Source organism: Schistocerca nitens, chromosome 5, assembly GCF_023898315.1.
Source record: "Schistocerca nitens isolate TAMUIC-IGC-003100 chromosome 5, iqSchNite1.1, whole genome shotgun sequence".
Taxonomy (NCBI): domain Eukaryota; kingdom Metazoa; phylum Arthropoda; class Insecta; order Orthoptera; family Acrididae; genus Schistocerca; species Schistocerca nitens.
The window spans coordinates 540,501,823-540,529,385 of record NC_064618.1 but is presented as its reverse complement, the minus strand read 5'-3'; the positions used below and the strand labels follow the sequence as shown (position 1 = coordinate 540,529,385).

At 42.5% G+C, this 27,563-nt stretch overlaps 1 protein-coding gene across 1 annotated transcript in view; it reads left to right on the top strand.

Moving 5' to 3' along the window:
* Nucleotides 1-27,563, top strand: part of LOC126260154 (cadherin-23-like) — a 370,016-nt gene that overhangs the window by 86,177 nt on the left and 256,276 nt on the right. The window contains exon 2 of the mRNA XM_049957412.1: nt 7,544-7,900. Within this exon, the coding sequence (XP_049813369.1) occupies nt 7,711-7,900 (190 nt within the window). The 5' untranslated portion in view covers nt 7,544-7,710. The remainder of the gene's footprint in view (nt 1-7,543; nt 7,901-27,563) is intronic.

Genomic DNA, 27,563 nt, shown 5'->3' with positions numbered 1-27,563 from the left:
GAGTTGGAGAGCTATGGTCTCAAAAATCGCTGCGTCCTACATCCTTTCATCATGTCGTCTACGGGCATGTTGACGTCGATTTGACCGCCACAAGCAGGAGTGAGACTCATCGTTGAACATCACAGAATGCTAATCAGTGTCCCAGATGATTCTGGCTGTACACCAAGCAAGTCTCAGTTGTCTGTGGTGTGCTGCCACTGGTAAGGTACGGAAACTCAAGATCTTAACCCTATTCCTGACGGTTCGTGTGACACAATGGCTGTAGCCTCTTCTCGGATTTCAGCTATTGTCATCCGTCTATTCATCACAAATAGTTCAGCAATTCCACTATTTTCTACTGCTGTAGTCCTTCTGGAACAACTAGTACCTACTCTTCTTGCTATTCTGTTGTCATGAGTCCACTTCTCCATCTACATGTATATACCGCAAACCACCGTACGGTGCCTGGCGGAGGGAACCTGTACCACCACTAATCATTTCCTTTCCTTTTATACTCTCAGACAGAGCGAGGGAAAAATGACTGTCCATATGCCTTCGTATGAGCCCTAATTTCTCGTGATCTTTATGCGAGCTGCCATTCATCACAGAAATTAGACGTTTTGTCTAAGACATCTTGTATACTCCTGGAGTCACTCGACTTCGACACATTGCCATACACCACAATATCAACAGCGAGCAACAACAGACTGCTGCCCACACTGGACACCAGATCATTTATGTATACTGAAAATAATAGCAGCTGATGACATCGAGATGACCACCGATGGTATCGAAAGGCATCTGGTAAATTGGGAAGGGATTCGTGTTGAGACGTTGATAACTATGCGGTAACTACGTGGAGTGTATGGTTTTCAAGGGTTTGTTGGCAACGATAGAGTTTTGACTGAGTTGGGAGCTTGTACCTGTTTAATGCGCATATGCATACGCACTATGGCTAGATCCAGCCTGCCTAATGCACATTATACGCTTTCGCCGACAGTTCCCAGCAGCTTAGAAAAATTGTTGGAAGTATGTTGTGGCCAAGGGATGTTCCGTTGAAGGAAAGGTCTCTGTTATATTTTTATCTTCTGTTTTTTTTTTCTCTATGATACAGTTTGTCGAACTAATTACCTTGTGTATCGCCTCGTATATATTACCTAGTACATCGACGAATGTAAGCAAACTGATCCTCTTCGTTCATTAACTCACAAGAAGGTTTCATTAACAGAAGAATAAGCTGCAGAACACTAGGTTTATGACGGTACCTTTTGTGCTCGAGAGAATTTCGCTCTCAGCTTAACAGCGACAGGATCAGGTCAACGAACCTGTCCCCATCGGCCATTTTCCATTGTTCTACCGTAAGAGTGCCTTAGTCAGTGAGTTAATCTTACAGATGCCAAGTAGCAGCAAATCAGATTATCTGAAATGTCGTTTGTAAATACATGTCGTCGTACTAAGGATGTAGTAAAATGACGACTTCGGTGCTTCTACTTGCTAGCAGATTCGTCTTGCGACCTGTCTGTTTACACTATCGACTACTCTGTAGATTGGCAAGAAACGTATGCAGTGAAGGCAAACATAACACACACTATATAGAGTAATTTCTTTTTTTCCGTGCATCGTTGCGAATCGACAGCAGGCTTTTAATTTGTTTCTGAACGTATATTTATACACGGGATTACTTCTACGGGAGGCTCGTTAAAAAATTCTAGTGCCAACATGCAGAGTTTGACATGGCTCCATAAATAAGTTGGTAAACTGATGTGTTATTTTTTCACGACTTATTTTATTATTGTGTCCTTAACGTCTTACTAATATATTTAGATTTCCCTAATTCGCTGCAACCAAAGAATGGTTTCTCTAACAACGGTTATTCCCATTTGCTTACCCTTTCTAGTCCGATCGACATCACGCTGCGTTTGTAATTACCTTCTCCTGTGGTTACTGAAGGTCTGATTTCCTGGGCCCATTGAGTACTAGATTAATAGTTATAGACATAGGACGCCTTCCTTCATAACATATTTTCTTGCCTTTTGGCAATCAAATACTTTTTAACATTGTTGTACCTTCTTCATAGATGACCTATTTCATTCTGGAAATCATACAAACATATCAAATGTGCTGAAGTGGTGAACTTTTCATTCCTATGAGACTATTGTCATTATTTTGGAGCTGTACTGTATGAGACTAGCATAAAATTATCCCATGTTATATTTTATTAGTTTACACTCAGTTTCCCTTAAAAAATAGTCTATGATTTGCGAAAAAGCAATTCTTTTTGGAGAGCCTATACAATACTGTTCGAGTTTGGAGGAATACCAAATGGACAGAAGCGTGAATAGAAATCTGGATTTTCCAAAGGGAGGTGTGGTAGGGCAGAGTGTGCTCTTGTGCAAAGTCACTGTGCCAGGGTGGCGTAGTGGTCAGTGCATATGCCTAAAGAGCAGGTAGCCGGGTTCGAATCCCAGCATTGGTAAAAATTGTCATAGGTCCCTTCAGTCTGCTCAACTGTAAATGTCAGGGACTGTTCGAAACAGCGGGCTAAACTTAGTAATCAACATCACTGTAATTTGTTAGATCTGTAGGATTTAATTCTCAGTGGGTGACATAAAATGTATACTGCATATCGGACGAAACTTGTGGACACTCCTTCTCGCCATACTGAGGCATCATCAACGGTAGAGGCGGTGTTACACGGGTTAGCGTGATATCTCTTGGGAGTGACTAATATTTTGTCCGGGATGTTCATATTCAATAGTAACTGGCAAAATTAAAGCGGAAAAACGAGTTATGTGAATTGAATTCTTGGGTTGTTAGCGTAAAATATAACACAGGGCCAGCATTCGAGGAGAATAATATTGTAAATCTTCCAAAACCATCGTCAAATTGGTCAATCAGTTTTAACAGCCAAGATAGTCATTTCTTCTCGTTGTAAGGCGTTCTTGTGCAGACATGCCAAATGAATTGCAAAATTGCACCGATCATAATGTTTCAATTATGATCGTCTGTTTCGCTGTATTGTACTCCACGCAAATCGAGAACATGCCATATCCTGGAGAGAAAAAACATTTTGGCCTCCAAATTTCACTTTTCTTCTTTTTTCTAGCGCAGAAAGTGAGCTTTTCTTTTTCCGAATGTTATATTTCGTTCAACACATGAAGCACAGAGGAATACATCTGCGGTATAAAATATCGCAGGAAGCTACTAAAATGCTCTGAATGTAGTCTCACCAGATCACAACAGGTCTTGTTCTACTCTAGTGATGATGTTATGCAGCAGGGAAAGGAGAGTGTCGTTGGGGGAATTGGGGACAGATATTGGCCTCATATATTAAAGCCATGTTTATATTTCGCCGGTGAGAGAGGAAGGGGGTGTCCTAGTAATTCCCGGCGGTCTCTATAAAAAAAAAAAAAAAAAAAGGTTCAAATGTCTCTGAGCGCTATGGGACTTAACATCTGTGGTCATCAGTCCCCTAGAACTTAGAACTACTTAAACCTAACTAACCTAAGGACATCACACACATCCATGCCCGAGGCAGGATTCGAACCTGCGACCGTAGCAGTCGCACGGTTCCGGACTGAGCGCCTAGAACCGCGAGACCACCGCGGCCGGCCCCGGCGGTCTCTGCTCGCTAGGGTGTTTCATTCGTCTCTTTCCTGAAACTTGAAGACTGTTTCCGCACTATTCCGTGAAAGTTCGCATCGGCCTTGACTGCAAGACAACATCGAAATAGCCGCTGCGGCAAAAAAAAAAAAAATGCCACGGGGCAGACAAGCACCGTAAGTAATACAGTAATTTCTAAAACAACTGGATTTCCCGTAGCGGTCTTACATGGTGCTGGTTTGTGCGTTACGGGCGCTCAGCGACGAGATTGTCAGCGCCCATACGAAAACTAGTAGAAACGAATGTGGTTAAAACTTAGGAAATACGATGGCGATCTTCGACTCGTTGTTAATCCTAATGACTTTATTGTCGATGTGACCGCTTGTTTGTTTTCATACTAGAAGAGTGGAATGATCCTTTCTGATTTTGTGCAGTCTGCACGCGCTGTGTAAGAGAGAAATGATGTCTCCTTCACGTCAACACGCGTCTCGGGAATTATTCGGATACTTGTAATCACACGGTGCAACCGCGAGATCACTACTAACAACCTCTGCTAAGAGTTCAGTTTCCTTTGGCAGGTCCTGCAAAAGGAAAAACGGAAAACGTTGTATCTTCTTACTCAGAAGGAAAGCGTTCGTCGACTAGTTGTTGGAGAGATGATTTTCTTGTTGACAGGACATTGAATTCTGCCTTTGCTTTCTCTCATACTGTACTAGAAGTCCTGAACGTCCCTTTCTGTTATCTCCCGCTATTTTGTACAAACTGCAGATACTGTTCACACAGTAAAAGGTGTCATTGTTAATTTAACATTCATGTCGGAAATATCAGGATACTTGTTGTCACATGACACATTGTCGATGTCACTTCTAACCACGGAAGAGAAGCTGTTCTAAAATGTGGGCGTATTAACATAGCTGTGTGCTGTAAGATACAATTACTACATACAGAGCGTGGACAAAAATACAGAAAAACCAAAAACACAACAGATCGCCACACCTGATACGATGTAGTAAAACGGTTGGCACTCAAAACAGCTTCATTTCGTTTCGAAATGGATAAATAGTGGATCTGTATGATTTTCAAGGGAGTCCCATACCATTCCTCCCTGCAGAGTAGCGGCAAGTTCATCAGATTGAGATCTAGTTGACTATGGTCGCCTGAGGAAATGCGACAATTTTTCCTCGTCCTCACGAAACCAGTCCTGGCCGATATGAGCTGTGGGGACAGGGACGCTGTCAGCTTAAAATACTGCATCATCATTGTGGAATAAATATTGTACCATGTGATGGACCGTATCAGCTAAAATGATCACATAATCCTTGGTAGTAATGTGACCTTGAAGAGTAAACCAGGGGCGCATGGAATACCACGATATGGCCGCCTTAATCATCACCGAACCCCCGCCACATTTGACTCTTAGCAGCAGGCAGCTGTGTCGTACGCTTCAGACGGCGTACGCCAGACGTAAACTAGGCCAGAAGTTTGAAACAACGTGAAATAATAATCATCCGAGCAAATGACTTTCTTCCCTAGTTCCACAGTTTAGGTCTTTGGCTTCGGCAACATGTTTTCCTGTTACGGGCATCTGTATCACTGATGAGTGGTTTTGCTATTCCACATCACCATTTAATTCCCAGCTTATGGAGCTCCCTTCGTGTTGCTTTGGCGCTGGCAGGGTTCACGAGTGCGACATTCACTTCTGCAGTGACTTTTACAGCTGTCGTTGCCTTATTTTCCGTCACAGTCCTCTTCAGGGACCGTGTGTCGCGATCACTTAACACACTTTCGTCAGCTGTGTGATTTAGCTATAATAGTTTCCCACTTTCCCTGAATACGTTATAAATCTTACTGTTGTACCATAACCTCAAAGCTGGAGGTAGTTCGTATAAATGAAATCATTTTTATTAAAGTAATTGCATTATAAAGAATCAGGGCAGTGTTACCCTCTGAAAAGAATTAAGTTATGTTGACCGTGATGTACCTAATGGAGGTGGCTTATCGGAAATGAAGGTCAGAATTACGTAAATATTTAAACAATAGCAAATAATAATTTACCTATCCTCACTATCTAAATGATAATAACAACTGTCGCGCCTAATTAGGCATAAGAATGAGTAACATTCTTGTTCAAGAAACTGAGAATAAGTAACTTCAATGGACAATCACAGCCTATACTTTGTCACACGAGAGTGCAATGAACTCTGGCACCTGCGTATGCTCAAGTTAAGGTTAGAGTTGACAGAGCAGACCAAACTATTTGCATAAATATAACAGATAACAATACACACTATTACCTACAGGGCTTATTGAAACTGAATAGTCTTAATAACATTACTATTAATATTCGCTGTAGCATCATAAATTGGACATAGGTTCAGTCTCTCTTTTACCAATTACTTTTCAAACATATTCCTATCTGACATGAAATATGGATATAGTTCACAGCAAAATTAGTTATTGTGCATAGATTAAGTCTCTCACTACTAAACACCTTTCTACTTAGAATGAAATTTAAATGGAATTCACTAACAGATTACTTTTCACTGTCTTTTGAATAAAGAAGTTACTGTTTTCGTAGATAGTGGTCTTTCTATTAATCGTTATCTAGCATGGGCATAATAAACAAACTGTGAATCCTGTTACACCATTAATATGCACTTTCAATACACAAGAGGAACCCAATATTGTACAGAATTTGACTTGAATAGCAAGAGTAATTAAAACTTTCTATAATTGAGTAACTTTGTGTATTTGACCTACTTTCAATGGAGGGGGGCCCTTAATCTTGACCACTGTAGCAGAGCAAACTAAACACACTTCTGATCCACTAGAGAAACAAGTACTTAGCAAGCATGAACATATAACTCTCAACAGTTGCAGTTCTGAATTTTTACTGCAGTGAAACACAAATTTGAGATATTTGTAGGTCCTTTCAACAAATAATATTAATTTTAGCACGCTCTATTGCCATATTAATTTTAATATGCCTTCAATAAAGGACACTCGGTAAAGACTTTAGCGTGAGAGGGACCCTAAGTGGACATGTGACTGAGGATAAATCACGGTAGGTACAAGAGTTCAGTCAAATTTTACCTTATATTTGGGTACACCATAACATCCTATGAGCTGATCCTTCACTGTGCATTACTATAGTGATTGCGCAATGTGGTGGCGATTGCATGTTGGTAGGTGGATTTGCAGGTAGAATTGCTGGACTCTGTCATTTCTTGGTGGCGATGAGAGATACCAATTCCAGAATAGTTTCAACTCTTTATCCATCCATCCGAGGCATTGGAAAGCGTCGGGAAAAGCCTCTCTCGGAACCAGCACAATACACAACTTTTACATGAGCAGTTTAGATAGTTTGGTAGCTCGTCCCCGACTGACTCTTGGTTCCACCTTTTTATCCATGCCAACCACATTTTGCACGCGCTTCAAAGTTCCGTTCCATAGGGGAACCACAACGCCTTTTACATACAAAATAACTAAGAACCCCAAGTGAAGGTCAGTAGTTTACATAACAGTAACCAAACATATTAAACAAAACAGAACATTTGCACATATTGACATTTCTACAAAAAATTATTTAAACAAAATTGTTCAACCTCAAAGATAACCAAAGAGATTATGTGGGAGAGACAAAACATATCAACAAAAGGTGTGTAGTGTGTAAGCTATGGTGTTACAGATGCCTCTTGAAACATCAAACATTTCAACTAACTTGGTTGTGGAAACACCCACACGAACACCAAGAATTTACCCACTTTCGTTTTCACTTAATTCCGACATAATGCACCCACAACTCCACAGAATACTGTTCTGACCACAGCAACCTGCAGGCTATGTTAGCATCTGCATTTATATTCAAGCGTGCATTTCTTGCAGTTTTCCAGTATTTTTGCCCAATTCTTGTATGCTACTCACTACAACATTCACAAAAGAAAATTTTCTTTTCTTCCAGGGAGATGCGACTTCTCTGCAGGTAACGCATCAGGTTGACGAAGAACAAAAGGAGAAACAGAAGCCCTGAGATGCGGGCATCTTCTACAACAGTCCTCTGCGTCAGGTGACACACGCACGCACACACAGGCGTAGCCATTGCGCCCATGTTGCCCCGTTGCGCAGAGGATGGCAGGAGTGCGGTCAGATTCCGCTGCAGAGCGGAAGACGAGGAGTGCCTCTCGGGGCGCGGCGCTGGTTCTGCTGATCTCAGCCGTCTTTCCGGCGGCCACTGTTGCCAACAGCCCTCCCAGGTTCCTCACGGACGGCCAGGCGGAAATAGTGCTCAGGTTGAAGGAAGGCCCAGAGACACCTGTAGGTATGTAATAAGCACTGACATTTCCACTGAACTGACCACTGCACCAAATTTTATTTTTATCAGGTGACAGAAAGTGGACTTTTTTGCAGACGATTAATCAGCCAATCCTGTATTCAAGGGTCCTAGTAGAGGTTGGTTACCATTGCCTACCTGTGACCTGTGCTGCAGTTTCAACTGTGTGTTTGTGTCGTATGGATGGCCAAGATGAGCGGAAATTAGACAGGATGGCTCATAACCTATTCCTCGCGAATTGCAAAAAGGGCACAGTCGAGCTCGATGTACAGATCACCATCAACACTGCATACGCCCTCACCCATAGGTTTGGTGATCACGAACCGTACGCCACGACCTCTTCTCCCCCTGTGGGCCAAAAAACCAGAGACGAAAATATTTTGCACCACCAGGATTCCAACCGGCTACCTCTGAGTTGAGCGTAGTGATGGAAACAACTGAGTGAAAACAATCGATTCACTCGGCTGTTGGAAAACAATAGACTCATTCGGTTGTAGCCTTACGTTTCGTTTGAATTATTATTCATTTATTTCCTTCGAGTGAAACAAGTCTGCAGAAGCAACCGAATGAAAACAACTGATACAGTCAGTTCTAGTTTTGCGTACTGAATGAACTAATCATACTTTATTTCCAAGTGAAAACATTCCGTAGTTTACTGTCAGTTGATAAATGTATTCCTTCTTTCAACTGAAACAACTCTTTTGGTGGTTTAGTTGACTGCGCTATCCATTCAATCTTCTGCATGAAAACAGTCTGTAGTACTTCCACTGGTCGAACTAAAGCAGAGGTATACAACGGGGATACACATATTCCAAGAGTGAGGACACACCTACCCCCAGAGGGACGTGTAAACATCTCAGAGAGTACGCCTAAGTTTACATGTTACTTTAATTACATACTAAACAGACTTATTCATCTAGTCATCATTTACAACTGATTACTACATTGCTGCAGATTAAGTTGTGCTGGATGCAATTAACCTCGGACTAATTAAACTGATGTATCGTTCGAATACAAACTCGAGCGTAAAACTTAAAAGTTACCTTATCCGTTTATGGAGCAAAGAGAAAAATTGCAAAATTTAAGCGACTGTTTGCACTTCTTTTATTGAAAAGGTGTGACGATCTCCATAAATGTAAACTCATTGGAATGTAAACCTCAAATACTTATTTAACCATTTATTTGTGTGGAAGGTAAACATATTGTGCAGAAAATTACGTCACCGGCTAAAAACGTACAAATCACACTCAGGCAAACAAACGTGTTTACAGTTCACAGCCTACTAAAAGCAGCAAGTATAGTATTTCACATGTATGAAGAAATACCATTCAGTCATTGGTACTTCAGTTTCAGGTATCTCTAGACAACACTGTAATAAGTCTGTAACCAAATTCGCACCCCTCTGCACCGCTAGGAGCGACAATTGGACTCCACTGATCCAGTTAGCAAGAACAGTTGACCGTTTTGTTTTTAAATTATTGTTGACTGCACTTTGTTGTCGTTTTGGGAATTTTAAATCATTATTTTGTTTCGTCGCTCTTATTGTCGTTCCCACGCCGGCTTTTTATTTAGTATCAGTAAGTAACTTACAGTTAAGATTTTCGTCCTTGCTTGTGAATACTGCGTTTACTTAATATTGAACTTCGTGACTGGATCAAAATGTCAAAACGTTCAGTTGCGCGGTAATGTGACAAATTGTACGACTACATGAAATGTGATTTTGGAGATAAATTAATCGCAACATACATTATACAGTACCTGGAAGGATGATTCCTATTCTGAAACTATATTAAAGAAATTCGAAGAAAATTAATTAACGATGACAAATATTTCTCGCGAAAAAATGCAGGGTGTATCAAAAAGAATCATCCGATTTTCCACGTCTATATTTCTGAAACTAACAAACATATACCATGAATTTTGTTTTTGGACGAACGGGCAACTCAAAAAGTTTTTTTTCGTACCTTTTCGTAGGCGTTCAATATGCCCCCTTGAGATTCATGGCGTATGTCGATGTGGTGTTCAAATTGTTCCCACACTGCAGCGAGCATGTCTTGAGTTACAACTTCCATAGCTGCTGTTATGCGATGTCAGTTCATTCATTGTTACTGGTAAGAGGGGCACGTAATCTGAGTGTTTTATAAACACCCACAAGAAATAATCACATACAGTCAGGCCCGGTGACCATGGAGGCCAGTAATGTAAGGCTGAATCAATTGGTCCACTGCGAAGATAAGTGCTTCCTGTAACAGTGTTCTCGGCGAAGAAAAATGGACCACACACCAATTCCCATGGAACTGCACAATACACATTAAATTGTGGAGAGTCTCTCTTATGTTGTACAGCTTCGTGTGGTAGTTCCGTACCCCATATTTTCACATTATGACGGTTTGCCTTCCCATTTAAATGGAATATTGCCTCGTCACTAACCACTAAGCGTGGAAGAAAACTGGTATCCTTCATCTTGCCGAGAACTAAATTACAGAACCCCACACATAGTTATTTGTCGCCTTCAGGGAGAACTTGGTGTAGCCGAATTTTGTGTGGTTTCATACAGGGTGTTTCAAAAATGACCGGTATATTTGAAACGGCAATAAAACCTAAACGAGCAGCGATAGAAATACACCGTTTGTTGCAATATGCTTGGGACAACAGTACATTTTCAGGCAGACAAACTTTCGAAATTACAGTAGTTACAATTTTCAACAACAGATGGCGCTGCGGTCTGGGAAACTCTATAGTACGATATTTTCCACATATCCACCATGCGTAGCAATAATATGGCGTAGTCTCTGAATGAAATTACCCGAAACCATTGACAACGTGTCTGGCGGAATGGCTTCACATGCAGATGAGATGTACTGCTTCAGCTGTTCAATTGTTTCTGGATTCTGGCGGTACACCTGGTCTTTCAAGTGTCCCCACAGAAAGAAGTCACAAGGGTTCATGTCTGGCGAATAGGGAGGCCAATCCACGCCGCTCCTGTATGTTTCGGATAGCCCAAAGCAATCACACGATCATCGAAATATTCATTCAGGAAATTAAAGACGTCGGCCGTGCGATGTGGCCGGGCACCATCTTGCATAAACCACGAGGTGTTCGCAGTGTCGTCTAAGGCAGTTTGTACCGCCACAAATTCACGAAGAATGTCCAGATAGCGTGATGCAGTAATCGTTTCGGATCTGAAAAATGGGCCAATGATTCCTTTGGAAGAAATGGCGGCCCAGACCAGTACTTTTTGAGGATGCAGGGACGATGGGACTGCAACATGGGGCTTTTCGGTTCCCCATATGCGCCAGTTCTGTTTATTGACGAAGCCGTCCAGGTAAAAATAAGCTTCGTCAGTAAACCAAATGCTGACCACATGCATATCGCCGTCATCAATCCTGTGCACTATATCGTTAGCGAATGTCTCTCGTGCAGCAATGGTAGCGGCGCTGAGGGGTTGCCGCGTTTGAATTTTGTATGGATGGAGGTGTAAACTCTGGCGCATGAGACGATACGTGGACGTTGGCGTCATTTGGACCGTAGCTGCAACACGGCGAACGGAAACCCGAGGCCGCTGTTGGATCACCTGCTGCACTAGCTGCGCGCTGCCCTCTGTGGTTGCCGTACGCGGTCGCCCTACCTTTCCAGCACGTTCATCCGTCACGTTCCCAGTCCGTTGAAATGTTTCAAACAGATCCTTTATTGTATCGCTTTTCGGTCCTTTGGTTACATTAAACCTCCGTTGAAAACTTCGTCTTGTTGCAACAACACTGTGTTCTAGGCGGTGGAATTCCAACACCAGAAAAATCCTCTGTTCTAAGGAATAAACCATGTTGTCTACAGCACACTTGCACGTTGTGAACAGCACACGCTTACAGCAGAAAGACGACGTACAGAATGGCGCACCCACAGACTGCGTTGTCTTCTATATCTTTCACATCACTTGCAGCGCCATCTGTTGTTGAAAATTGTAACTACTGTAATTTCGAAAGTTTGTCCGCCTGAAAATGTACTGTTGTCCCAAGCATATTGCAACAAACGGTGTATTTCTATCGCTGCTCGTTTAGTTTTTATTGCCGTTTCAAATATACCGGTCATTTTTGAAACACCCTGTATGTAAACGCCGACACAAGGCACACAAGACGGGCATCAGGGGGCATGCTGAGCTGTCGAGCTGCACGGCGAACGGATTTCTGCGGACTCGTGGAACTATGGCGGATACTAGAACTGAAGTGTGCGCACACTGCTGCTACCTGGCGAGAATCATGTAAAGCTCGAGAGTTTGCTCTTTCCAACAATACATCGTCCACGCATATACACTCCTGGAAATTGAAATAAGAACACCGTGAATTCATTGTCCCAGGAAGGGGAAACTTTATTGACACATTCCTGGGGTCAGATACATCACATGATCACACTGACAGAACCACAGGCACATAGACACAGGCAACAGAGCATGCACAATGTCGGCACTAGTACAGTGTATATCCACCTTTCGCAGCAATGCAGGCTGCTATTCTCCCATGGAGACGATCGTAGAGATGCTGGATGTAGTCCTGTGGAACGGCTTGCCATGCCATTTACACCTGGCGCCTCAGTTGGACCAGCGTTCGTGCTGGACGTGCAGACCGCGTGAGACGACGCTTCATCCAGTCCCAAACATGCTCAATGGGGGACAGATCCGGAGATCTTGCTGGCCAGGGTAGTTGACTTACACCTTCTAGAGCACGTTGGGTGGCACGGGATACATGCGGACGTGCATTGTCCTGTTGGAACAGCAAGTTCCCTTGCCGGTCTAGGAATGGTAGAACGATGGGTTCGATGACGGTTTGGATGTACCGTGCACTATTCAGTGTCCCCTCGACGATCACCAGTGGTGTACGGCCAGTGTAAGAGTTCGCTCCCCACACCATGATGCCGGGTGTTGGCCCTGTGTGCCTCGGTCGTATGCAGTCCTGATTGTGGCGCTCACCTGCACGGCGCCAAACACGCATACAACCATCATTGGCACCAAGGCAGAAGCGACTCTCATCGCTGAAGACGACACGTCTCCATTCGTCCCTCCATTCACGCCTGTCGCGACACCACTGGAGGCGGCTGCACGATGTTGGGGCGTGAGCGGAAGACGGCCTAACGGTATGCGGGACCGTAGCCCAGCTTCATGGAGACGGTTGCGAATGGTCCTCGCCGATACCCCAGGAGCAACAGTGTCCCTAATTTGCTGGGAAGTGGCGGTGCGGTCCCCTACGGCACTGCGTAGGATCCTACGGTCTTGGCGTGCATCCGTGCGTCGCTGCGGTCCGGTCCCAGGTCGACGGGCACGTGCACCTTCCGCCGACCACTGGCGACAACATCGATGTACTGTGGAGACCTCACGCCCCACGTGTTGAGCAATTCGGCGGTACGTCCACCCGGCCTCCCGCATGCCCACTATACGCCCTCGCTCTAAGTCCGTCAACTGCACATACGGTTCACGTCCACGCTGTCGCGGCATGCTACCAGTGTTAAAGACTGCGATGGAGCTCCGTATGCCACGGCAAACTGGCTGACACTAACGGCGGCGGTGCACAAATGCTGCGCAGCTAGCGCCATTCGACGGCCAACACCGCGGTTCCTGGTGTGTCCGCTGTGCCGTGCGTGTGATCATTGCTTGTACAGCCCTCTCGCAGTGTCCGGAGCAAGTATGGTGGGTCTGACACACCGGTGTCAATGTGTTCTTTTTTCCATTTCCAGGAGTGTATTTCAAATAACATGATAGTTATAATTTTTTTTTATTTGAAGATTCTTTTTGATACACCCTGTATTTCTGATAACTGGCAGTATGTGCTAGGAAAGCAAGGGATTAAGTCATCAAACAATTAAACACTATTGTATCCTATACGCTGCCTGTTAACGTCACCTCAGCATTTACCGAAAGAGAATTATTGGTGGTGGTTTCAAACCAGTTAGAAGAGAGAGACAAAGCATTAATAAATATAAATAAAAAAGTGATTATTCATTTTTTGAAATATGAATTTGCAGTCTAGCACCATCAATTATTGAGTGAAACCACTCAAACCCGGAGAATGAGTGAAAAACATTATCATCATTGATGTGGCCGTAGAGATTAGTATCATGAAGGTTTTTTATTTGACTGAAAAAATCGAGTATTATCCATTCGAGCAAAATAGCATTAACGAGAAGACAGTAAATGATGTTTTCGTAAGAGTTACTAATTTCCATACAGGGGCTATATGTAAACTTTGAATAAACGCAGTTTATTCATGTTTGTACTGTCAAAAATCCCACGACCAATCAATATAGTGCACCAACATAAAATAATTCTAAGTTCATGGGTATCCATATTGATGAAACATTAAACTGAAACGACCGTACAGTAGACCTGCTAAAACGTTTAGTATGTGCTACTTGTTTGCCTTAAGAATGAGTGTCAACCGTGAGGACACGAAAGTCAATAAATTAACATACATAGTTTCATTCATTGGTGTCTTATGGAATGATATTCTGGAGTGACTTCCTACTTCGGTAATAAGCATTGATAACACGCTTACATACATCTTGCCGGAATCTGTTTAATCGTTTGGGAATATTAACCAAAAACTGCGAATATATTTATTCACTGACGAAATCTGTTGTCAACAGTCCGTTGAAGTGAAAAATCATCTTCCTCACGATGAGTCATAAATGAGTAAATGAGCAACAATGTTTCAAAAACCGCTTGCAGCTATGTGCAACCCAAGAACCGTTGTTAATTTTTCCTACCGGATTTATTTTTCAGAAAATGTAGGGAAAAAAGTTCACCATTTAACGAGAAACTGAAGAACAATAAGGTCTAGACATGTTATTCTACCACACAAGCATTACATACCGTAGCATAATCTTGATTCGTATCAGTCAGGGCTGGATAGATACGAAAGAAAACTCATGACATCGCGGAGTACGAGGAGTCGTATCAGAATCTGTGAACCACACGTTGCCGACAGTGCTAGAGCGTGCAGTCTCGTGCCGCTAATAAAGATTGAATTGCAAAAGGAAAGAGCGGCCTATGACAAGGAAAAATGTTTACGACAGCATACAAGGCGGATACGTTGTGCAGTCTTACCCACTTTGCTAGTCTATGCAGGCACACTAGTACACTCGAAAGTTCCCTTCACATTTCTCGATTTTATGAAATTCAGGAAGTGCTTACCCACAATCTGTGTTGTCTGCGGCGGTGGGGGGTCTGATGTTAGTTTCGGGGTGAATGACTAAGAATGACTAAATACCTTCGAGAGTACGGCAGATGCCTCTAGATACACTTACTATTAGTCAGTATCAGCTATAAGTTCTGGTTTTCTTCACGTTAATTCTGAATTGAAACGTCTGTCTGTATGGCATGTCAGGATGAGAGAGTTGAGTTAGCGAAGATTGTTTTTCCTAGGGAAAAAAAGGGGGGCGGGTTCAGCTGCCCTCTCTACGCCTCTCTAGGTATGTATGCCCTTTCAGTTTCGTTATCCTTACCCTTATTGACACAGGAACATGAGGGTAATCCAAAAGTAAGGACTCCTATTTTTTCATAGGTACATAGACCTGTTTATTTCTACAATGGTTTACATCAGTTTATGGCTTGAACATTTAGCTATTTTTCCACATAATCATCATTTCTGTCTATGCTTTTTCGTAGCCACTGTGGCAGTTTTTGTATGCCCATGTCATGACAGCTCACCGCCATGCTGTTCAGAAAGTTATGAACTGGCGTGATTGCTGCTTGGTCTCAGGTGTAAAGTGGTATGCCCAAGTTTCGTCACCCGTGACAATTGAGTCAAAAAATTTCTCCTGTTCGGCTGCAAGGCGGTGAAGAAATGCGCGGGAAGCATCAACTCGTTGCCGCATGTGGTCCTCAGTCAGCATGCGTGGCACCCATCTTGCGCACACCCTCCGGTAGTTCAGTGTTTCCGTTAAAATTCTGTGAGCGGTGCTTCGGAAAACCTCAGGAACCAACGCGCAGAGATCATCCAGAGTGATCCGCCGATCTTCACGCATGCTTTGCTCAACCTTCAACACTGTCTCCTCAGAAATTGATGGTCTCCCGCTTTTTTGTTCGTCGTGAATTTCGGTCCGACCAACTACAAACTCTCTACACCACTTACGAATATTTTTACATACATGCACGACTCACCATACACTTCCATGAATTGGCGATGGATTTCAATGGGCGCAGTGCCCTTTGCGATCAAAAACCGAATAACTGCGCGCAATTCGCACTTGGCGGTAACATCCAACGGGAGACCCATTCTCAACGGCTGCCAAGCCAAGACTGAGCGCCTCAGGCGGCGTGCGCATGTTGACACACAGCGCGTGAAGCACTCTTCATAACCGTGTGACCAACTGCCACACAAACAGAGTTCTGTACTTATAAAAAAATAGGAGACCTTACGTTTGGGATTACCCTCGTATGTAATGTGTGAAACAATACAGAACTTATCTTTGTCATTTACGCGTCACCACTCACCTTACATATGACTCTGCAATGTTTTATTCAATTCACATGTTCCACATCATCACTTTTAAGATGAATACAAATGCGGAACATGGAACTAACTAATTAACTAAATCTAACTACACGACATTTCAAAGCAGGATTGCACAATGTCCGACTAACAGGTTAAGTAAAGCAACAAGTTGAAAGACAAGAACAATCTCGGTATCTGAACCGAAGTCTCCGTGGGCATCAGAGTTTATCGACACAAAGTGAAAGTAGGTACGCATTCATTAAAAGTTACAACTAATCGCAACAAGGCACAGACACTTCCTTACTTTAATCTTAAGTTGACCACGGTTGTATGGTAATAGCTTGCTGGCCACAGTTGTGGATTTCGGCTTCAGCTGGTGTGCCCATAAGCTTAGCCTGCAGGAGAAAGCCTTGGAGGTGACTAAAAGTAGATGGGAGTGGTCTGTTAAGCAGTACAGACTTCCTCAGAAATTTTATAACTGAAGCGGTCGTACTGGAAAAGGAACATATTAATGGAATGCTGAGGAAGAAAGTTTGATAAAGTGGAAATATACTGCGAAAGAATACGTTTGACAATGCATATATCAAAAGTAAACTTCTGGACAATATAAGCGTAACACATGGAAGGACTACACTTGATCAGATGTATTCACTGGATGAGAGGTCCGGAGATAGTGAAGGTCACAGAAAAATTCGATCACAAGCTGTATAGAAGTAGATTGTGACAAAATATGCAGCATTCGGTCTTGTTATATCTTCTTGAAAGCCAACATAATCGAGACCTCGAAGATAACTATGTGATCAAAAGTATCTGAACACCTGGCTGAAAATGACTTACAAGTTCGTGGTGCCCTCCATCGGTAATGCTGGAATTTAATATGGTGTTGGTCCACCTTTAGCCTTGATGACAGCTTCCACTCTCGCAGGCATACGTTCAGTCAGGTGCTGGAAAGTTTCTTTGGGAATGGCAACCCATTCTTCATGGAGTGCTGCACTTAGGAGAGGTATCGATGTCAGTCGGTGAGGCCTGGTACGAAGTCGACGTTCCAAAACGTCCCAAAGGTGTTCTATAGGATTCAGGTCAGGACCTGTGCAGGCCAGTCCATTACAGAGATGTTATTGTCGTTAACCACTCCGCCACAGGCTGTGCATTGTGAGCAGGTGGTTGATCATGATGAAAGATGCAGTCACCATCCCCGAATTGCTTTTCAACAGTGGGAGGCAAAGAGGTGCTTAAAACATCAATTTGGACCTGTACTGTAGAACCACACCATAACACCACCGCCTCCGAATTTTACTGTTGGCACTACACACGCTGGCAGCTGACGTTCACTGGGCATTCACCATACCCACACCCTACCATCGGATCGCCACATTGTATACCGTCATTCGTCACTCCACACAACGTTTTTCCACTGGTCAATCGTCCAATGTCTACGCTCCTTACACCAAGCGAGGCGTCGTTTGGCATTTTCCGGCGTGATGTGTGGCTTATGAGGAGCCACTCTACCATGAAATCCAAGTTTTCTCACCTACCGCCTAACTGCCATAATACTTGCAATGGATGCTGATGCAGTTTGGAATTCCTCTGTGATGGTCTGGATAGATGTCTACCTATTACACATTACGACCCTCTTCAACTGTCGGCAGTCTCTGTCAGGCAAGAGACGAGATCGGCCTATATGCTTTTGTGCTGTACGTGTCGATTCACGTTTCCACTTGACTATCACATTGGAAACAGTGGACCTAGGGATGTTTAGGAGTGTGGAAATCTCGCGTATAGATATATAACACAAGTGACACACAATCACTCGACCACAATAAAAGTCCGTGAGTTTTGAGGAGTGCCCTATTCTGCTCTCTCACGATGTCTAATGACTATTGAGGTAGCTGATATGGAGTACCTGGCAGTAGGTGGCAGCACAATACACCTTATATGTAAAACGTATTTTTTTTTTTGGGGGGGGGGGGGTGTCTGGATACTTTTAATCACAGAGTGTAGGACATAGCCTCCAGCCTTCACATGTCTGAAAATTTAGTCTGCTGTCCAAATTACCGGCTACAGGTAGTGCAGTGCTGTAATCAGGCCATGTCCTACATGAGCGACAGAAGCGAGCGACTTCTGGATACGCGACACACCATCGACATGCGGCAACATTGGGCGAAAACCGTGGGTGTCCTGTGTGCGAGTGACCATGTCATGCTACAAGATGGCTGCTTAGATCCAACCAGCTGTTTCTATAAAACGGCGTCCTTAACCTGTAGTATACTGTAGCTGGAGGTTAAGGCTACAGAATTAATTTAAGAAAATAAAGCGAAAAGGAATGCTGTGCATGAAATATACAAAGGGAGGTATCTCCATGGAGAATTTCATAAGATCACCGGACAAGTTCTTCGAATACACGTAAATGAGCAGAGGAGCATTCGACTATCACATCAATAAATTAAATACGAATGTTTTTTTGCGTGCTCAAGAACAGCCAGTAAATGCGAAGGAATGACTATTACATGACAAACTACGCTAAATACAAACATAAGCACACAGATTGATATTGTTGAACAATAGGTGGCTATGGCTAGGGGTAGAATATACAGTTCATAGTTACATGTGAGGATAAGGTCCTGGGTTTGATTCCCGCCCGTTCTTATATTTTTTCTGGCTCAGTTACAATTCTGTATACTAAGTTTTATGTATACTGTTTACACTGCATCGCTAAGTATATTTTTAAGGTCTTGCCAAAGAACCTGATATTCACACCTATCTCAGTAAATCACACACATTTAATTCCTAATAAATTACAATGAACCATGAAATACAGATATTTAATGTTGCGAACGTAATGCATCAGTAGTCAACGTTAAGGCCAAGCGTTTCAATTACTCTAAATAGTCTGTAAAAGTAAAGCTTACAAAATTTTTGGAAAGAAAGTCAAGTGTTTTGTGTAATGATTTGTCTAAAAGTACGAAATAAGAAGTATTAGGGAAACGTTTGGTGCACCTCATTTTCTGTTCATGATTTCGAGCATCATTCAGGGGCACGTAGAACGTTTCTCTGATCTACTTATTTCTTTTACACAAATCATTTCATAAAATATTAGACTGATTTCTTCCATTTTTGAATTTCAAGCTTTATTCAGAAAGCATGATCTTACTGACTCCTCGTTTGCCTTCCTAATGTACTTGATTCGAAGGAAGCCTTTTTGACATTTTATGTGCAAAATATCTAGGTCCTGAACAGATGACATTTTTGACCCTTCATTAAAGCAACTTTCCGCGAAATATTTCAATTTTTCCTCAGCTTATTAATTAAGTTTTCGTTCATTGCCCTGATTACCTTCAAGCAGTTAAATATTTTCATGCCAAGCTAGACCCTATTCTGGTCACTTTGATACCCGTTTACCTGTTTCTCTCCCTTTGTTTGGCTATGAAAATTTGGACAAAACCTCATGGTGTAAGTTATAGGGAACCTTGTTTTCGCTCTGCTCACGCGTTTACAAAAACGTATCGAGTGTTAATCATATGATAAAATAGTCCTTTCTGCGTGCTGTCATTTCCAAAGTTCGTCGTTTCGAGTTCTTGAGCCTTTTATGAGATACGACGATTTTTACGACCACTTGATTCCCGAAGCGCAGGAAAGATTCGGACGCGACGGGAGCGACCCGTCCGCGGATATAACAACCAATATCTCAAGAATGAAAAGAAATATCTTTCTGGTCTCAAGTTTAAATACAATTTAGATATATTGGTTACATTTCATACGCAATAATGTATGGCCTTAAATGAACTATACGGAAAGTCTACACAACGTGATTTTACCTCTGCAAATTCTTAAAAATTTCGTGCAGCCATGTACTCAATTTCGTGCAGCACGGTGACTATGACGAATAACGAAAATAAATTCTGACCTTTATCATTTATGGATATAGATATAGGTTGCGGAAGAATCATATTTTTTCACCGAATAGTTTTCTCAAAATCAGATGTTAAGTAATTCATTGCTGCCGTCGCATCCGCTCCACTGCTTTGCCAAGAAGACACGTGGCTGTCGCTCTGTGTCGCGCGTGCTGCAGCGACAAGATTCAAACACATTTGAATTCAAACGTCGCCAGATGTAGCGGGAGACAGACAGCAACACAGACGTCCCTCACGTACGACACTTCCGTAACTACACCTGCGGTTGTGTTTTGTCGCCTGAAGCTGTCGCGCACTGTCTCTCGCTTCTGTCGCTCATGTACGACACGGCCTAAGGGTTTGGGGATGACAACCAAAGGGGTCCTGCTATGAAATGAAACGACACCGCAGACCATCACTTTTGGTTGTTGGGCCATATGACGGGTTTTGAATAGAGTCAACCAGTAGATGATGGTCTGTGAAAAAAATCAGAGGATGTCGTTTGATGGCTTGGCGGAAGTAACATACTGCGTCGTAGATTGCTAGTAGCTTCAGTCATACACTGGCCACTTGCGCTGTGAAGTCGAGAGCTTGCTATTGAACACCCACCACCCCTTGTTGCAGGACGACGCCAATAGCAGAGTCAGTCACGTCAGCCATTATGATGAGCTGGGTGTCAGGTAGGGGGTCCACCAAAGTAATGGCTCAGATGAGGCAGTCTGTAATGCATTCGAAAGCTTACTGCATTTCTGACATCAACATGAGATTGTATTTGTTGGTGGCATTTTTGCCAGTGAGGTCTTGAAAGAATGGCGCCTGAAGGGCAGCTGGCTGTGGAAGGTGCCTTCAACAAAAATTTATCATGCCTAAAGACCGACATAGTTCTTGGTAGTTCTGCAGTGGCAAAAGTTGCTGGATGGTCTCTGTACGATGTGGTGTAGAGCGAATGCCAGAGTTATTTACTACATGACCAAGGAAAGTGACTTGCTTTTGTTAAAGATGCCATTTCCTTTCTCTGATCATAATTACGCTCTCAGAGAGCATGTCGAGATTTGTTTAAGATGCGAGTTATGGGAGTCATCGTCCAATGAGAAAATTAGGACAAATCGAAATAGGCATAACAGAACGGAAACTTGAATAGTACGCTACCAATAAAGCACTTCCGTAATTGACCAGCGTTCTTAAGCCCATATCACATAAACATAAAGAGGCCAAAACGTGTAGTAACTACAGTTCTATGAATATCCCTTGGACACATAGAGATTTGCACATATGCTGTCTCGCAGTCAGTGACACTGAACACAGAGTTGCCTGAAATCCGGGATGTTCAGAGCTGGGTAGCTGTCTGCTATACTGCGAACATTGAGAACTCTGTAATCACCTTACTATTTGATAGATCCATCTTTATCTTTTTTGGAAACCAATTAGATGGGTTAAACCCAGGAAGTAAGATGCCAGCTTGAAGGAGTTCGTCTGCCATGGCCTTAGCAAACTAGAGTAAATCTACTGGTAGTCTACACAGTCTGTGACACACAAGGGGACTTGGTACAGTGATGGTTTTATTAACCACTCCATTCTGAATGTGGCGCTGCACAAATTGGTCTTTCGGGGAAGGGCTCGGAGACGGGTTACGGGGTAGACAAGTAGAAAATGCAGTACTGACCTTTGCATTTATAGATGGAGATGGTGCTGTGGGAGTGTCCACAGAGGACAGAAGGGATTCGTGGACAGCAGAGTGTGGGATCAGCAGAGGCAGGCAAAATAGCTTATTGAATTGTTGCTGTGCTGCTTGGAATTTCTTCTTGATGTAAAGAATTCTGTGTCTGAGACAATCTTTGTCATGTTGCAAGTGGAAGTTCGTAATGCACCTGTTGAAGTAGAGCTGTTGTACTCGTATATGACAAATGATGTGGAGGCAGTTCTGAAAGAAACGATGGACATGGAGCATTCCCTGAGTGACGGAAACTGCTGCGTAAAATAGGCCGCATTGTTGTCCTGAACCGCTAAGGGACTGTTGTCAGCCACACCTGTGGAAAAATGGACCACTAGCCATGTGAATCAACACACTGCCAGACAAGTCGGGAACCAAACAGAAATGACAGGGGAAGTCTGTGCCAAGTACATCTGCAGCTACAAATGTCCAGGTGAAAACATAGCCAAAACTGAAGTCCAGAGTGTGGATCTGAGACCCCTGAACTTGGATTATCGAGTTGTTTGCTGCACGAAGCTGGATGGGTAGGCTGGCTGGCATCAGATATGACAAAGAAGGCAGTCACTGGCCACTGATGCAGTCAAATACAAAGTCTATTGTCATGACAGGAAAGAGGTGGTTGAGGGGTCTAAGTGACTTAGATAATCTGCACGGTTCTCTGTGCCTGGTGAGAGCTGTGCATTGAGTTTGGGAAGTCACATGTTGGATGACAGTTGTGAGCAGATTCACCAAAGTGTTTGAAGTACCAGCAAAAGTGACTCTGCACAGGCATTGTTGCAGCACAGTTGATGGGGTTCTGCACAGGCACGAGTGCAATGTTGTAGATGGGTGGACAGCAGTTTGTTGTGTTGGTGCGAAAGTCATTTCTCTGGCCAGATGTAGTGATGTCAGGGTCGTTGGAGGGTGGGTGAAGTTGCCTTGGATTGTGGTAGATGGAAGTTAGATGGGCTCCCACTGTGGTTGCAAGTCCGTTCGACACCGTTCTTGTTAGCATTGTTAATATATTGTCGATGTTGAATAATGGAAAATATTCCATCCACACGTTTGAGTCATTCATCTACTGGCTCGTGAATGACCATGGCCAGTTGCATTTGTGGGAGCTGTTTGATGACACATAATGTCCATAGTGTATGATCAGGCATGAAATGTAAATCAGCTTTAGTGCATGACTGACGCCAGCTGTGACAGAGTCCCATATTTTAGCTCTTCGTCATAGGTGGCACTGTGTAACTGTTACTGTAGGGAGTGGGTATGGTGATGGAGGAGTGCCGTTTTTATTGGCTGGCTCTGAGCACTATGGGACTTAAAATCTGTGGTCATTAGTCCCCTAGAACTTAGAACTACTTAAGCCTAACTAACCTAAGGACATCACACACATCCATGCCCGAGGCAGGATTCGAACCTGCGACCGTAGCGGTCACGCGGTTCCAGACTGAAGCGCCTAGAACCGCCGTTTTTATTGTCAGTGTTTTTTGAAGAGGATGATGTCACTGATCATATCCTCATGTTCAGCCATGTGACTAAGCAGTGTCACGAAATTTCAGGTATCGCTGATTACGTCACACTTTGCAAAAATGCTGTCCATGATGGAAAAGCAAAGGATTGATTGATCTGGGCGAAAAGGTAGCAGCTTAAGATAAGTCCCTGGTCCAGTGGATTGACGCAGAGACATCCGTAGAGGAAGAGCAGCTGTGCAGTTAGGCTCCTACACGGTGTGACTTCATACACAGTAGGTGAATTTGAAGAAATGCAGCTGGATGAATATGACCCGAAATGAATGAACTTATATATGCAGTGCGGATGACGGCTACAGTCTAAATCTAACTTGTTGGATCAGTGTGGCTTGGAGGTATCTCGGCTTGCGAGTGAAATTGAGTCCACTTCAAAATCTCAGGTTGCCTAACGCACTCCGTAGTTCAGCACAATTGTTCATTTTTTGGAGAACTATCGTGAAGAGTGTCACTTTCACTTTTGATAACTTCAGGTGCATGAAGGATGTTGTCCATTGCTGCGGGTACCCTAGCATGAGAACTGCTGTCAGGAAGCGTGAATTGCACAGTAAAATTGGGTTACCGTGGCAGCAAAATTGTAATCACACAATAACAGTAAAAATTCTGAAATAAACACGAGCATGGCCATCATAGGTTACCAGTGTATGTGGATAATGCTATGCTGCGTGGATATTATGCAGGAGATGTACCAACACTACACAGGTCCAATAGAGCACACTTTTTATTTAGCATATGCAAGATAGATACCACCGCACACACAGAAACCATTAATCAAAATAAGTGTCAAAGATCATGCACGTGGTAGCAATGTTCTTTGTGGTCGCGAAGTTCCCACAAAGTATAATTTTGTCGTGGCTAAACAGAAATCTTAATAAATTGGTCTTTTCTGGCAATGGATTGGAGAAATTTCACAACTGACAGGAGAGTATTTTTTTTTTTTTTACCAGGCCTGTCAGAAAATAGTAAACAAACATAAGTTATTTTTATCACTCATTTTTACTGCCATCATCTTAGTGTTTGTTTGTTTTAATTTTAGGCAAGCCATGATTAAAAGTCATATTCCCTTCAGCACAAAGATTCTGCAGCTCAGATTACGAGCGTCACTAGGGACAAGAACAAATCACGGATTCGACCATTAATTTCCTCTATGACAAGTAGTGCAATGGAGAGTTTTAATATAGACTTGGTTCAAATGACTCTGAGCACTACGGGACTTAACTTCTGAGGTCATCAGTCCTCTAGAACTTAGAACTACTTAAACCTAACTAACCTAAGGATATCACACACATCCATGCCCGAGGCAGGATTCGAACCTGCGACTGTAGCAGTCGCGCAGTTCCAGACTGTAGCGCCTAGAACCGCTCGGCCACTCAGGCCGGCAATATAGACTTGTGTGATGTTTTAGTGTGGGCTAATTCCCCATTGACTGCTCTAATTATCCTGTTGTTGGAGACTAATGCTCGTATGTTAAAAACGGGAGCAACACTGAAATAATTTTATCCCCATATCATCCATTACAACCACATTGCCCATGATTAACACCATCTAGCAGAGGAAGTCAGAAATAAGTTTCCTGTGGTTAACAGTAACATTCCCTATGTTAAGAAAGTATTTCTCAGAGCTCCTATCCACATTCAATCCTATAATGAAACAGCTAAAAACATTCTCCTCCCCAAGTCAATGAGATAGTAGACCCATTAGATTCTACTGAATCAGCTTTTACTGAAAAAGCGAAGACAGCGTTAAGAATAACAAGAATGTTGCATTGGCTTTTTAAAGAGATCGGTTCCAGCATCCACCTTTTGCAATTCAACACCTATAGCCAGAAGCGGCAGCAAGGGGGGTGGGGCTATGGGGACTATAGCCCCCCCTCCCTCCCCCAAATGGAGTATCATATTACACTGGATAAAATGGCTTCAGAAATCAGCGAATATATTACTTCAACAGATTCACTCATTTTTTTATCATTATGTAGCAATATAGGTTGCAATGTATTTCAAATACATTTTGCCAAAAGAATTAGAGTGGCAAATAGCTTACTATCTAAACCAATAAATATCATTTAACTTAAAATGGGCGTCTTATTATTTATTAATATACATTGGATGTGTATTAATGTGCGAGTAACACAATAATCAAGAAACCTAAATATGCCGGGTATGCCTACCAACACTTATTGCTGACACCAGACAAAAGCTTCGAAATCGCTGGACATCAGGGTCAAATCGTATTATTTTCGCAGGCACACACAGTCTGTAGACACGTTTTTACTGTGAACTCCAAAACAGTTACCAAAAACTGCTTTAAGCAACACCAAATTTTATCAATCCGTTGGTGGAGGACCCCAACTCTCCTTTTGTTAAGCGATATTCCATTCTCCCAACCCTCCCAACCCCCAACCCACCCCCACCTCCATTAGCCCCGCCCCCTCCTTGACCGACTTCTAGAATCAACCCTGCCTATAGCCCACATATCTACCACTGAAAGATGCTGTAGACATGAAACACCATGATGCAGATGTATCTGGAGGAAATACCTGGCTCAATAGGTGCAGCGTGTATCACTAAATTAAGGAACATTCTTCTGAGAAATCCTGGATATGAAGAAAGTGTCTGCTGTTATTCAGGGGGAGAAGTCCAAAGGTGGATTGTATTGGGGACCAAAACCAATTGCCTTCATGAAATATGTACCATGACCTGTTGTGCTGTATAGAACACAGCCTACAAATTGTACTGAGAGATAATAGAAAATGTTCCACTCTCAAAAGCTTACAAATGTGCTTAATTGCATACTGCAAAACCAAAATGTAATGTAACATTTCTTGTCAGTTATAATGTTTGTTCAAGGATTGTGGTCGCAAACAAATACACATCTCAAGCGTGTGTTTTATGCGAGTAACATATGAGAAGAATTTTTCAGTGAAAGACTTTTCATTCAAAATTATAAAAAGAGAAAATTATTGTAGCAGTGGTAAATATTTCAATTGTTGATGCGCTTTTTAGTATGACGTTACAATAGTTAGTTGTTTATTTTCTTCAAAGAATTGGAATTGCTCTGTCAAAATTACAATAAAATTTTCCATGTTAACATTGATGTTCATTATATTTTTCATTCAGAGACTCCTAAATGGCTAAAATGGTTTGTTAAAACCTACAAACAGCTATTCCAAGGAAACAAAAGGGCTAAAATCCATTTTATAAAAATCTAAATATCTGGGCCTTATTTATAAGCAATAAGCCAGGTGGGAATGCGCATTTGATTTATAGTTTGACCAAATGTTTTTCAGAAGTTCAGGTCAGGACATTTATAATACTAAAAGTGTTTATAGTGCTGAATATTTTGGACTGTAACAGTAACTACCTTCTTTCCTTCGTTCATTAAGAATTAATTAATTATTTATGTTAGATAGTTTCTATAAAAAAACTAAAAAAGCTACAAAGTTTTATTCTGTTTCATTTGGTTTCACTTAGTAATTTTGTGAATTGATGTTTACTGAACTTCATCAGTACAAATCTTTCATATTATTCAAGTTATTCTTTACCTCAGGGATTCAAAAATATCGATAAATTTCCTACACTAAATTTTAGTAGAGTATATTGCTGCTTGGATAAATATGTTCTGTATATGAGGAGCATTCAAAATTTATTGATAATTTTCCTTTTTCTTAAAGGCTCTTCATGTATTCATCAACATCAACTTTGTCCCATTAAAATTAATCCATCTCAAATATAACACACTTATGCCAGCACTTTTTCCAGTCTTAGAAGTACTTCTGAAACTCAGTTTTCGTTGTGGTGTTCAGCTCCTTCTGTTTTTACCTCATCAATGGTAGCAAAAGGACGGCCTTTTCATGGTTGTCTTTAGCCCCAGGAATAGAAAGAAGTCGCAGGGGCCATGTCCAGCGAATACGGTGGCTCAGGCAACCTAATGGTTTTGCTTTTTGCCAAAAAATCGTCAACAAGCATTGAGGTGCGAGTGGGAACATAGAATGCTGAAATTTCCACGAGTGGTTTTGCCACAGTTTTGCTCGTTTTATTCGAACTGCTTCAAGCAAACGGC